The 13,043-nt window shown below is 51.3% G+C and overlaps 1 protein-coding gene across 10 annotated transcripts in view; it reads left to right on the top strand.

Moving 5' to 3' along the window:
* The window catches only part of MPRIP (myosin phosphatase Rho interacting protein), a 72,497-nt gene that overhangs the window by 40,339 nt on the left and 19,115 nt on the right, over positions 1–13,043 (top strand). For 7 of the 10 annotated variants that reach the window (XM_063171676.1, XM_063171677.1, XM_063171675.1 and 4 more), the window contains 8 exons: positions 2,476–2,617; positions 3,094–3,210; positions 5,363–5,419; positions 6,589–6,657; positions 6,886–6,975; positions 7,399–7,508; positions 8,453–8,491; positions 11,746–12,331. In XM_063171676.1, the coding sequence (XP_063027746.1) occupies positions 2,476–2,617; positions 3,094–3,210; positions 5,363–5,419; positions 6,589–6,657; positions 6,886–6,975; positions 7,399–7,508; positions 8,453–8,491; positions 11,746–12,331 (1,210 nt within the window). The remainder of the gene's footprint in view (positions 1–2,475; positions 2,618–3,093; positions 3,211–5,362; positions 5,420–6,588; positions 6,658–6,885; positions 6,976–7,398; positions 7,509–8,452; positions 8,492–11,745; positions 12,332–13,043) is intronic. The other 3 variants (XM_063171670.1, XM_063171678.1, XM_063171680.1) reach the window with 1 other exon arrangement.

Raw genomic sequence — 13,043 nt, 5'->3', positions numbered from 1 at the left:
CTTTAATGACAGCTTCTCCTGGTCTTTTGAGCTTTCCTTCCCACTGCACACCCCCTCCACTAACAGCTGAGATCTGCAGCCTGGGTTTAGTGGCCTGGAAAAGATTAACAGCCTGCATGGCCAAGGCATTCCTTGGGATGAGCTTTTGTAGTTGAAAAGCACTAAATGGCACTGCAGCTTTTAAAAAGCTTCTTCATACCTGTCCCAGCCTTGTTTTGTCCACCCAGAGCTGCTGTGCAGGGGGAGCAGCTCAATCCAACAAGTGGGGAGGGGATGAGAGCCCTTCCTTCCCCATCCCTCCAGGATCTCTGGCAGTAACCTCTCTGAAATGTTGATCTAATGGGAAAAAAAATAAAAATCTTTCCTGTAATCTGGATGATATTAACCCTTGGGACTGTGATTTGGTTGCAGTGATTTATTTTTCTCCTCCTTTTTTTCAATGATGAATGACTGGAATGATTTTGATTTTGTTTTGTATGTAGATGCAGATATATATAATTTCCTCTTCTGTTCATTCATTTTCCAGCCTTGTTTTCTTCCAGGTCTTGTTGCTCTCCACCTTCTCCTGCTGTGTTGCTGTGTGACGTGTCCACCTTTACTTCGCCTGCTTCGCTACCATCTCATCTCAATCTCAAGCCGTAGAACAACCTGGTGGTGCAGCCCCTTTCATGAGAAATCAACCTGCTTTTGATTTTGTTTTTATGGTTTTTTGGTTTTTTTTTTTGGTTGGGTTTTTGTTCTTTTTTTTTTTTCCTCTTGATTTGTTTTTCTTCAGACCTTCACCTAATAGGGCACAGACAATGTTAATTCATGGACTTTTTCCTCCCTTCCGAACTGAGACTCAGAGAAGGCTGGGCCAGTATAAAAAGGGTTGAAAGAATGTGACTCCAGAACAGTTCCCTGTGTGTCAGTGAGCACAGAACATGGATTTATGCTCCACAGCCTGGCCTGTGTCAGGCTTCTCATGAGCAGAGCATCCCAGGGAAATCAGGAGCTCTGCTCGAGCCTGGGATTGCAAACTGGGAGGCAGCAGGGGCTGAACAGATGTCCCCTAAAACCATCAAAGATCTTTAAATTTACAAAGCAACGTCTTCCCCACCAATTTTGTCCCTTCCTCTTTGGTTGTGTCCTGGCAGCCTGGCTCTGAGCAGCAGTGGGGGGCCCCAGCCCCCCATGGGATGGGATGTGCTCAGACTCGTTGTCTCATTTATAGAATTTGGTGCAAATATTGGTTGAAAACTGAACATCTCATGGTATTTGAACCCTTAACCTGCTGTTCCTCTTTGTGGAAAGTGTTAAAAATGTTTTTATTTTGGATAACTTGTTATCCCTCGTGTGGTTGCCATTGTGATTTTCATGCACATCAGAGGCTCACACAGAGCAAGCAGCTCCAAGTTTAGATGTGGCACATGTGGGTCCAAATTTTGTGTCAAGAAGCCACCCGGAGAGAGTTTTTTGGGGAGCTTTGAAATGGAACTTTAAGCCTCACAGCTTGAAGCACAGCTGCCATGTGCTGGTGGTGGGTTATTGCTTTATATTCCCAGTTTGTGATTCAAGACCTGAGGCTGATACTTTCCTGCAAACTTAGACACGAGCAGGTTCTTTGGAAATTCCTCTCCTGTGGGTCAGCAAGCAGCTTTTCATGCTGAAACAGCACTTCTGATTCTGCCTGTTTGCTTTCCTTAAGAGAATCCCGTTTGGGTTTGGTCCAGGGTTGGCTCCTGCTCCATCCACATTTCTTCATAGTTCTCCATCCTCAGAGACACAAGTGCCATGGGCCACCAAGCCAGTTTTTGAGAGCCCAGGTCATGCCCCCTGATGTCCAGACTGGATTTTCAGCCCAATTAAGAGGAGGGAAAGGCCCCAGGTTCTGCAGGGAGTGCCCTTCCATGGTACTCCTCATCTCCTCAGGCCCTTTCAGCTGGTGCATCCATCCTGTGAGCCAGAACCGTGGACACCCCTTGCTCCATGCAATCCTGTGGTTGTTCCCCGTGTGGGGTTCAGTTTTCAGAGGGTTCCTGTTGCAGTGAACACACTAGGGGACCCAGAGCCACCCATTACCTCTGCTTGGTGTGACATGTCAGGGGTCTGGGGTGCAATTGAGAACCCCAGTGCTAGATAGCAGAGGCAAAGCTTAAGCCAAAGCTGCTCCATAACCCCTACTTCCAAGAGGCTGTAAAAGTCACAGATAAAAATTGTGTGAGGGGTTTCTAGTTGCTGAAGGAGCTGCTAGGTGCAGAGCTGAATAAAGTGAGGTTTTCCCCCACTTTGTGGGTAAAATGATGTCAGATCAGGGTTTTACTCTGGATTTGGCCATGTCAGAGCTCACAGAGAAACAGGGACCACAACCAGGTGTGCATGAACTCTGGGTCGAGCAATTCTGCAGCCTTTAACTTGTGGGGTTGTACAGCTCCACCCAGTTGCTGCTCTTGTGTTTAAAGCATCTCTGGTTTCCCTTTTGTCCCTGTTTTGCAGGAGATCCCAGGTGATTGAGAAGTTCGAGGCACTGGATATTGAGAATGCAGAGCACATGGAGACGAGCGCGCCGGGCGGCGCCGCCCTGTCCAGCGAGACGCGGCAGGGCAGGAGTGAGAAGAGGGTTTTCCCAAGGAAACGGGTAAGATCCTCAGCCAGGCAATCCTGAAACACGAAACCTGGAGTCCTGCAGCCAGGACAGAGGGTTTAGCTCAGGGTTTGTCCCTGGATGTGGATTTGGAGTCCTGCAGAACTGCTGTGTGTGCTCAGTGTGGGCGAATTTTCCTGCTCTGCTCCCTTGGCCCAGGGAGATTGGAGTGGAAAATCAGGCTGTCTCTTCTTTCTTCATAATACAAAGGGAAACTTAGATCTGGCGTGGCAGGATACATCAGGATAGGGTGAAGTAACAAAAGAAACATGTTTGAGAGTCCCAGATTTGCTTGGGTATAATGAGAACAAATTAATGCCTGAAAGGACAAAAAATGTATTGCTAAGGAAATGACACTTGTTCTGAGCCTGAGATGCCCTTTAAATAAAGCAGATTTTTATGCCATGAGCCAAGAGAGCAGGACTCTGTCCTAGTTCCTGCACTGATCTGGGCTAATGCTGTTCACACAGGACTTCACTTGTGAGGGAGCAGCTGTGGGCTCCATCCTGGACGTGTCTGCGTCACCTCTGTCCCCACACCGCAGGGCAAAGTCGCTGGACAGAAGGTCCACGGAGTCCTCAATGACGGTGAGCCACCAGGGGGGTGTCCCCTGCCTTGGGGAAGGACATGAGAGGCCCTTCCCAGCAGGTCCCACAGAAACTGTTGGACTGTTGCTGCTTTCCTCACATGGGATATGGGATGCACTCAGACTTGGAGCAGGTTCAGGGACCTGAATCAGGTGTGACCAATGCAGAAAGTCTCAGGGGCCCAGCTGGAAAAGGGCCACACTTTTTGCCTGTTGCAGAAATTAAAACTCAAAAATTAAAAGTGAGGAGCACTTTTCCTTAAAGTACAGCAGCAGCTTGGGAAGCAGACCCTGCTCTGGATATTTTCCCCTTGAATACCCCATTTCCTCCATGCTTTGTGTGATGTGTCAGGCACTCATGCTGTAGGTAACCCTGGAATTGCTGGGGTCACCTCACCTGGCCAGAGCCCCTCTTTGCCCCATGGTGTCCCCCAGCAGAGGCTGCAGCAGGGCATTTCCAGCTCAGCAGAGAGTCAGTCCAGTTTCTGGACTTGGACCAGCTGCTGTGTCATGACTGTGGTATTTTCATAGGACCACAGAATCCCAGAATGGTTTGGGATGGAAGGGACCTTAAAGATCATCTTGTTCCAACTCCCCTGCCAGAGGCAGGGACACAGACCAGGCTGAGCAAACACATGTCCCAGTTTTCTAATGCCATTTCCTTGATGTTTATGCAGTTGGAAGTGGGTGTGAGTGGGATGAAGGCTGCAAGGAAGGGCTGAACCTTCCCTCCTGAGCTTTCCTCCCTTTGCATATTTCAAATGCTCACCAGACCTGGAGGCAAACAGTACAGAATAAACACAAAGTACTCTCCTCTCCCTCACCACCCTTCTGTAGGGACAAAATAAATACACTTGCTAATCTCTCAAATAGATTACAGAGCTACTGTAAATACAAGTTGCATTTTTTGTGGATGGACAGCTTCTGTTCAAGGACTTATCAGAAAAATGCAGTAGCTTGGTGTTTCTGGAGCTTTTCCTGTATACTTGTACAGCCACAAGAGTGATTTTTAAATTCCTGGTGGGAATAAAACGTCAAGAAGTGCATATGAAGTGGCAATACACATTATCTAGTGAAGGGAAGAAAGTCATGCAGGTTTAGATTAGATATTAGGAAGGAATTCTTCCCTGTGAGGGTGGTGAAGCACTGGCACGGGTTGCCCAGAGAAGCTGTGGCTGCCACATCTCTGGAAGTGTTCAAGGCCAGGTTGGATGGGGTTTGGAGCAGTCTGGGATAGTGGAAGGTGTCCCTGTCCATGGCAGGGGGTTGGAACAGGATGATTTTACCGTTCCTTCCAACCCAAAACATTCTATAATTCAATACTTTACTTTCCCCTGTGTTTTTGTGGAGCAGGACTGGGTTCCCACCACCACAGGATCACTCAGATATGGGAAGTGCTGCCCCACAGGTTTGATTGAATAGGCTCCCAGACCCAATTTCCACTGCTGCCCTTGCTGTAGCCCATTTCAGAGCTGCAGCTGGGTTTCACACACTGCTGTGTTTTCCTCCTCCACTCGGCAGCACGTGGAGCAGCTGGAGGAGCTCAGCCTCGGGGGAGTGAAAGCATTTCCACCACATCCTTCCCTGCACACAGGCAGGGCTGGGAGGAGGGGCTGGCAGCAGTTATCCCACGCTGTCCTGCTTGCTTTCTGCAGGAATTCAGCATCCCCGTGCACCCACATGGGAGGGAAAAGCAGGTGTCATTTGGGTAGTGCAGGGCTCAGATTCCCTGTTTTTCCAGCCTTGGGAACTCAGCCTGTTTTGAACCCTGCAGCCTTGCATCAATAGCACGTCGTTTTTCTTTCATAATATATAATAGAGGGTGAAACTGCCTGAAGTCATGCTAATTCCTTGTTTATCCTTTCTCTGCAATGCTGGTGTAACAGTAGGAAATTGCAGGAGAAGTGGTAGGAAGGGAACAGCCTGAATAAACTGAGCAGAGGTCTCCATTCCTCCTGAGAGCAAACATTTAGCCACCATGCAGTGTAATGATTCAGCTTGGGGTAGATGACCTTTAAAAGGCCCTTCCAACCCAAACTATTAACTGGTTTTGGTCTCTTTCATTGCTCTGGTGGGTTTTATCAACTCACTGCTGTTGCCTTCAGGGCACAGACACTTCTTCCCTCTCCTGATCCCTCTCTCCTTTCTTCCAGCCCGACCTGCTGAACTTCAAGAAGGGCTGGTTGACAAAGCAGTATGAGGATGGGCAGGTGAGTCAGGAGAAAGCTCTGCCCTTCTTGTCAGTGTTTGGTGCTGTGGTTAGTCCTGTTTCTGGCAGCTCACTCTAACATCCTCTGTTGGCACCACATGGAGCAGCTCTCAGTGCTGATGGAGCCCCAGTGTCCTGGGTAGATCAATACTGGGCTTCTCTCAAAGTGGGAATTGCTGTTGCTCTGTCCTGGGGAGGTTTCAGAGGTGGATATCACATTGTGGGTTTCTAGGGAGCCAGGGCAGCTTGGATGGCAGCACTGGTTTCACGTTCCTGTTCCCTATTTATTACTCTCATCTCCCTTGCGACCCAGCGACCTCTTTGGTGTCAGAAATGAGGCTCAGGTAAAGTCTCCTGAGTGCCAGGGAAATGGCAATAAATAAATAACTAAATAATGGCTCTGAGGGAAGCAGCTGGTTCCACTTCCCTGCTGCCAGTTCCCAAATGGATGCAGGATATTCTGCCCTATTGGAGCTTTAGGAGTGGGCACTGATGCTGAGGCAGCGTGGATGGCCCTGGCTGTTTGCAAACCACCCCTTCCCTGCATTTCCTTCCCTCCTACTCAGCTCTCAGGGAAAATAAAAGCAATTTGCCTGTGGCTGTGGCTGGCCCAGGCTCTGCTGTGGGTACCCCTGGTCCAAGGACACATCCATAGACAGCCAGAGGGGAATTGGCAGCTGGAGCAAGTGCTTTATTGACTGAAAGCTGCCTTGGGTGAGCCTGTGCTGGAAGCATTCAGGAGGCAATTTGTGTAGAAGGAAGTCTAGGAATAAACTTCCAACTCAATTTCTAGGTACTGTAGTTAAAGTATGAATGACTTACTACTTTTTTTGTGCTAAAAAGGCTTGAAGTGCAGTCCCTAAAAGCCTCATCTTGTAGTGGAGCTAATGGGGAGGCTGTGACTGTCCTGTGGCTCTCGTGGTGTCAGTGTTATGTGCAGTGTCTGGTACTGTGCAGGGTGGCAGCAAACCATCACTGTCCCTTGCCCTGCTGCCTGTTTGGGTCTCCCCTTTCCCATGGAGTGGCCTTGATGAAGCCATGTGTGGAGCTGGGAGGGACAGGCATCGAGCTGCCTCCTGCAGGGCAGTTCTGATGGTCGACCTGTGACAAGCAGCCATGAAGATGGGAAAGGAGCAGGATTGTAACTGCTCCATCTTTGTTGTTTCCTAGTGGAAGAAGCACTGGTTTGTGCTGACTGACCAGAGCCTGAGATACTACCGGGATTCAGTGGCAGAGGAGGTGAGTGTCTTCTGTCAGTGTTCAGCCCATTGCAGGGCAGCTCCTGGTGCTCCCAAACGGATCCTGGGCAGGTCACTGCCTCCCTCAGTGCCCCCATTCCCAGATGCCAAAGTCTTGGAGCCCCTTCAGGGCTTTGTGCTTCTCAGGGGCCTGCTGTGCCTTCCTGCAAGCCCACCATGCTTTGGGGCTGCAAAGCTTGGTTGCTTATTTTACCTCTTCCCTCTGCAGGCAGCTGACCTGGATGGAGAAATCGATTTATCCACGTGCTATGATGTCACTGAGTACCCAGTTCAGCGGAACTACGGCTTCCAAATCCATGTAAGGAAAATGTGGGGAGCAGGAAGAATCCAGCTGCAGGACAGCTGATGGAGATGCTTGTCCATGACAAGGGGAACATCTCCCCAGGCACGCAGGAGAGGCCACTCAGCATCCCCCCACAGTGCTCCAGAGAGCTAGGTTTGGGTTTGAGAGCCAGTTTTTTGACTATCAGAAAAGGAAGGGGGAAAGGGAAGGTTTTGTCACAGCCTTAGGGTCTCACTTATGGCAGAATCATCCTGATTGCTGGGAAATGGCAGTTCCCACTGGGAGTGTGCTGGGGGACAGAGGGGCTGGGTTTTACCTCTGTGCAAGTAGTGCCCTAGCACTGGGAGCTTGGGGAAGGCTGCAGGGTGGTCTTGGGGAGTTGGGAAGCTGCTGGTGGATGCAGTCACCTGCTCTGAGCTGTTCTTTCTCTCTCTGTAGACAAAGGAAGGGGAGTTCACCCTCTCTGCCATGACGTCGGGCATCCGCCGCAACTGGATCCAGACCATCATGAAACACGTTCGCCCCACCACTGCTCCTGATGTGACAAGGTAAGGGGAGGCTGCAGCAGCCCCTGCAGATCTGTGGTTTGCTGTGCAGGAGTAACTCATCCCTCATCCCTTTTCTTTCCTCTTCCTGAGCCTGTCTGTTCCTGGAAGCTGCAGCTTTTTCTCGCTTCTCTCTGAGCTTAACTTGGATACGTGTTGTGGGGACACTCATATGCCGAGTTATTCTTACACGTGCAGATTTCACAGAGGGTTGAAATTGTGGTTTTAATTTGTGCATAGGAATATGAAACACTGTTCCTATATCAAGGCTCCTCTGGATTCCCACCAGGTATTGTGAAACCACTTGGATTCAGTTGTGCTGGGTTCACCCTTTCCTCTGGCTACTGTTCAGCACGAGCTGCCCAGCCCCTTTATGGGTCACAGCAGCAGGAGCTCAGGGTTCAGTTTAGAAACCGTTTGGCTCTGATCTATTTTAAACTCCAGCCAGGAAATCATCTTCCCTCCTCTTCTGATCTTGCAGAAAGCTGCTGCAGCTCGTCCCCCTTGAGCTGTAGTAATGCTGGTGTCTCCTCCTGCGTCAGTGCCAGAGGAAGGGGACCTCCTGCGTCACAGAGTACCTTCTGTGGGCGCTTCTGGCTGTGTGTACTGGGTGTTTGGCCTCCTCACAGCTGTCTGTGCTGGCCACACTCACACAGGCCACTTCTTACAGGCTGTGTGGACACAGCTACACCACTAACTCCGTCTCCTGTCCTTACTGTAGCTGCAGCCAGCAGGTTTTTGTCAGGTTTGTTCCTGTGTTGATGGAATGGCTCTTCTCACCCAGTGCTGTTGACCTGGAGATGCTCCAGCTTCTCCTTCTCCATCCTGCTTAGCCCTCAGCCATTGTTTTCCCAGCCGTGCCCGAGCTCTGGTGGATTTCACAGGGGTCTCATGGAAGCTGCCTCTCTCCTCACTCCTGTGTATGTTTGATTTCCATGCAATCCCAGGAAAAACTTCTCTTTGAAACTATCCGTGCTGAAGCCCAGGTTGGAAAACTGTGTTCTCTCCTGTATTAACGTTCTGTGGTTTGTATATCTCGTGATTCACTGCATGCTCCTCCTTTTCTGCACCTCAGATGGGAAGTCCTGCAGTTTCCATTTATTTTTCTTTCTTTTCTTCCCCCCCTTCCTTTTTTTTTTTTTTCTTTTTTTTTTTTTCCTTTAAATAAAAACCAGAGAGAAGGGAAGAAGCAACCTGGTCTTGACCCTTGATTTCCCCACACTGGTATCTTCCGATGTGACTAGATACGAAGATGAAGACCAAGGAAATTTGAGGGGACCTCTCTGCCTTTAAAGAGCCAGATGTATTTATGGTTGCTCACAGGTTACTGCAGCACGATAGCCCTGTGCTCACTGTCTGCACCTGCTCCAAGCCCACACAGAGTGGTTTCACTTGGCTTTCCCTCTGAGAGGGTCCAGGCGCAGGTCCCTGTTGGGCAGTAACTTGTTACACTGCACAAACAGACTGTGAACCAATCCTGAGCTGGGAAAAGGGAATGATGTGTGTGTGCTTCTGTGGTTTCCCACCCAGCTGGTGCCGTGGGTTAGTCACGTTGCTGGAGTCCTGCTCTGTGTGTGCAGCAGGGCTGTGTTCACTGGTGCCTGCCTGGCAGCCCTTTGCAGCAGTGTGGGGTATCCCAGCCCATCCCACCTGGCTTTGGGATGCCATTGCATTCTGCACCAGGGAAGCAGAGGGTGAAGGGGGCTGCTGGAAGGACAAACTGCCCAAGGCTCAGCATGGAGGGGTGCTGGGTGTTGTGCTCAGTGTGTCAGGAGGGCAGCAGTGCTCACCCACCCCCAGGGATGGTCCCACACACTCCTGCAGCCCTCAGTTGTGTCTCATTAACCTGCTGCCGTGGCTCCACCCTGCCAAACACTCCTTGTCTTGGTTTCTTGAGCCCTAATGATGGTTTACAGTGCTGCATGTGTCAGCACCCAGCATGGGCAGCAGATGCTGCACTGCTCCCTGCCCTCAGCAGTGCCCTGCAATCTGCAGAGGCACTAATTACACTCTGCTAATGGTGATGGGGCAAATAGAAGATACCTCCATGAACAAAAGTGGCTGCTTCAGAACTGGATCCATGTTGAGCTCACAGCCCTTGTGAGGCTGGGTTCCCCAGTGCACCCCAGTTCCCTGCAACCTTTGTGCTCTTCTTGCCACAGCGTGCTCAGCTTGCAGCTTGCACCACTCCCACCCCTATTGAAAAAAGCCTTTTTATTTTAACCTATGAATACCATTGGGAGGCAAAGATCACCCCCTTCCTGTGTGATATGAATTAATTTCTCTGTGGTGAAGGAGATGCGAAATGGTTGAGCAGAATTAATAGCCGTGGGGCACTTGCAGGAGATGAAATGAGAAACTTTGGGTCAACCTTCTGATCGTCTTCACTTCGTTCCCAGCGGCCATCCCTCTGCTCCCTGACCCACATCCTGTGCCCTTTGGAAAGCAGCAGAGGAGAAATGAGCTCGTGAGACATGTCACCTCTAGAAATGCCAAGGTTCTTCCATGTGGGATTTAGAGCAGCAAAATATCTGTGTCCCAACACCATATGGCAGGCCCCAGGACCCCCATTTCTTTACTAACACTTCTCCATTTTAAGACTCATTCTCATCCCTGCTTTACTTTAAAATGCAGCTGTAATCACTAACTGACTCCAGATTGAGAGGCTGGCTTTGGAGTCGTGCAGTGTCATGGGTGAGGAGCAGTGACATTTCATCATTGTGCCTTCTGGGTTTATTTTATTAGCTGCAAGTGACAGCACAGAAAAAGGAATTATCTCTGAGCTGGTTTTAGCCTGTAACTGCCAGAGTCTCTCCAAACCCAGCTCTACTGAGCCTGTGGTTTGCTGCTGGATGACAGTGCATCGGAAGATACTAGCCCACACAGAGCCATGTCTTGTGCTCCATGCTTTGTTCCGGGCATATGCACATCCATGAGGTTCTTGGCTGGGGCTGGGGTGTGTTTCTGAGGTGAGAGAAGCTGTGATGCTGCTGCTGCTGCTGCTGCTGTTGCTGCTGCTGCTGTTCCTGGTCACAGCAGTGATCCCGTGCATGTGGTCCCGTGGGTCAGAGCCGGCAGTGAAGGGCCCAGTGAGCTGCTTTCCAGCTCTTGCACAAAGCTTGTTGAGTCCCTGTTGGAGGCTGAGGATGCTGTGGTTGTATTGGAAGGAGGTAGAGCCAGGAGTCAGCCTGAGCAGCAGGATTGTGCCTTGGGAGGCAGCTTTTGGAGGTTTGGGGAGCAGAGAGAGTACAGAAAGTGCCCACTACTCCCTTGAGAGAGGCATCCTCCACAGACTTAGCATATTGCTGTTTTCTGGTTTAATTTTGATCTGCATGTTACAGGGCGGGCATGTCCGTATTTAATAAACTAATACTGCATTATGGATTATCTGTAGGTTAGAAATGGTATTGCCTTCCCCTATTAACTTCCCCTGCTTGATGAGTATGTCTCCCTCCTCAACCCACCACCCTCTATCTCAGCACTAAAAATCATTCCTTGCTTGAGAAATTGGCATTTTCAGTGATTTCTGTGATGTGTTGAGTAACGTGCTCTCCTTGCTGCACTCACCCCTGCCCATGTCCAGGGGCTGCCCAGTGCCAGGGGGCTGCCCATGCTGCCTGCGGGGCTGGGTGCCCTGGGGAGGTCTGTGCCTTCAGTGCAGATAGTGGCACAGAGAAGTTATGGACCCATTAATACTTTTCCAAGCTGAAGGGGAACCTTGGCTTTGTTTCCCAAGACTCTCAGAGCTGCTCTGTGCTTCTCCACCCCACAGCTCCGAAGCCAGCCTGGCTTTGGTGGGATTGGTGGCATCTTTCCCACAAGCACGTGACTATGGGTTGTGCATGGAGCCCTCACAGCCTGGGGGCTGGAGGAGCTGTTGGAACCTCTGACAGGACAGTTTGGGGTTGCTGCCTCAGCCATGGGTTGCTGCTTGCTCATGGTCACTCAGTGTGGCTGCCGAGGAGGAACAAGGTTGGGATCAGCCACTCTCCGGGTGCCAGAGTGTCCCAGGAGCAGCTGGGGCTGCTTGCACCAAGGCTTTGCACACCAGCACATCCTGGGCAAGGGCAGCAACAGCTCCTGTGCCCGAGGGGCGATGGAGGGGCAGGGGCACCCACGTGGCATTGGCTTGGGCTTCCAGCAGCCCTTTCCCACCCGGCTCTTGGAGGCATGCATGGCAGCGCCTGGCTGTCCCCAGCACCCACTGACACTTTCCTTCACCCTCTCTCTGTCCTCACAGCTCGCTGCCGGAAGAGAAAAGCAAAACAGGCTCTTCCTTCGAGAGCGGCCCAAAGCCGAGCGAGAAGCCGGATGCGGAACAAGCTGAGCTGGACACGGAGCAGAAGCGGAGCCGCGCCCGGGAGCGCCGACGAGAAGGACGCTCCAAGACGTTTGACTGGGCTGAGTTCCGCCCCATCCAGCAGGCCCTGGTGCAGGAGCGTGCCAACGCTGCAGACTCCTCCAGCAGTGGCTCGGCCGCCTTCCCCAGGGACGCCGGAGCCGCCGACGCCGACCCCGGGGAGCTGGAGCGGGAGCGGGCCCGGCGGCGCGAGGAGCGGCGCAAGCGCTTCGAGATGATCGATGCCGTGGACGGGGCAGGGTCAGAAGAGGCGCTGAGGATGGAGGTGGACAGGATCCTGCCTGTCCCTGGAGACATCAAACCACAGAACGTCCACGTGGAGATCGAGCAGCGCTGGCACCAGGTGGAGACCACCCCGCTGCGGGAGGAGAAGCAGATCCCCATCACGCCCCTGCACCTCGCCCACGCCGAGGAGCGGGAAGAGGGGCTGACCAAGCAGCACCTGACCACGCTGCTGGAGAAGGAGGTAAAGGGGTGTTTAGGATGCAGGCTGCCTGCCAGAATGGCCTTCAGGCCGCTGGGGTGACTGTAGGGAGCGTGATATAGGCTTAAAAATAGCTGTAAATATTCCTCCCTCATAACAGCAACTCGTAGGGGTGCTATAGGTTCCTTAGGGAGCTGGCAGGGAGCAGATCCTGAATCCATTCCACCCCTGCCAGCAGCTTTCAAGTTTCCCACAGTTGCAGAAAGGGCTGTTCTTATGGCCTGGTAATTCCTTACCCCTCCCAGCCAACACAGCCTGATTTGTGGTGGTTGCAGCCAGCCTGTCTCTGACAAAATGGGTACAAATTCCAGCTCCTAATCCTCTGTGCCTCTGCACCTCTAGAGACCAGTGTCTGCATTTATGAACTGCTGTGAGCTGAGCACACAGCACAAAAGTTCCCTTTTTGTGGAGCCTACATCAAATAGTCTTAAGATTTTTGGAAAAGAATGGAGGAGACTCAGCTCACTTGGAAGAGTTCTGTGCCTGGGATAACAAAGGTTGTTGTTAGCTGGGATTAAGGTGTATTAGTGGGAATGAAAGGGGTAACCTTTTCTTATGGAGTAACCAGGAATATCACCAAGCTGCACTGGGCTGGGATTTGCCAGGGTCGTGCCTGGCACAAGCTGGTGCCGTTCATCCTTTGCTGCAGTGAGCTTTACGAATTACAGTACTGCATAAATAAGTTCTTTCAGAG

This window comes from Melospiza melodia, chromosome 18 (assembly GCF_035770615.1).
Source record: "Melospiza melodia melodia isolate bMelMel2 chromosome 18, bMelMel2.pri, whole genome shotgun sequence".
NCBI lineage: Eukaryota > Metazoa > Chordata > Aves > Passeriformes > Passerellidae > Melospiza > Melospiza melodia.
Note: the sequence above shows the minus strand (reverse complement) of the source record. Positions and strands in the feature narration are given on the sequence as shown.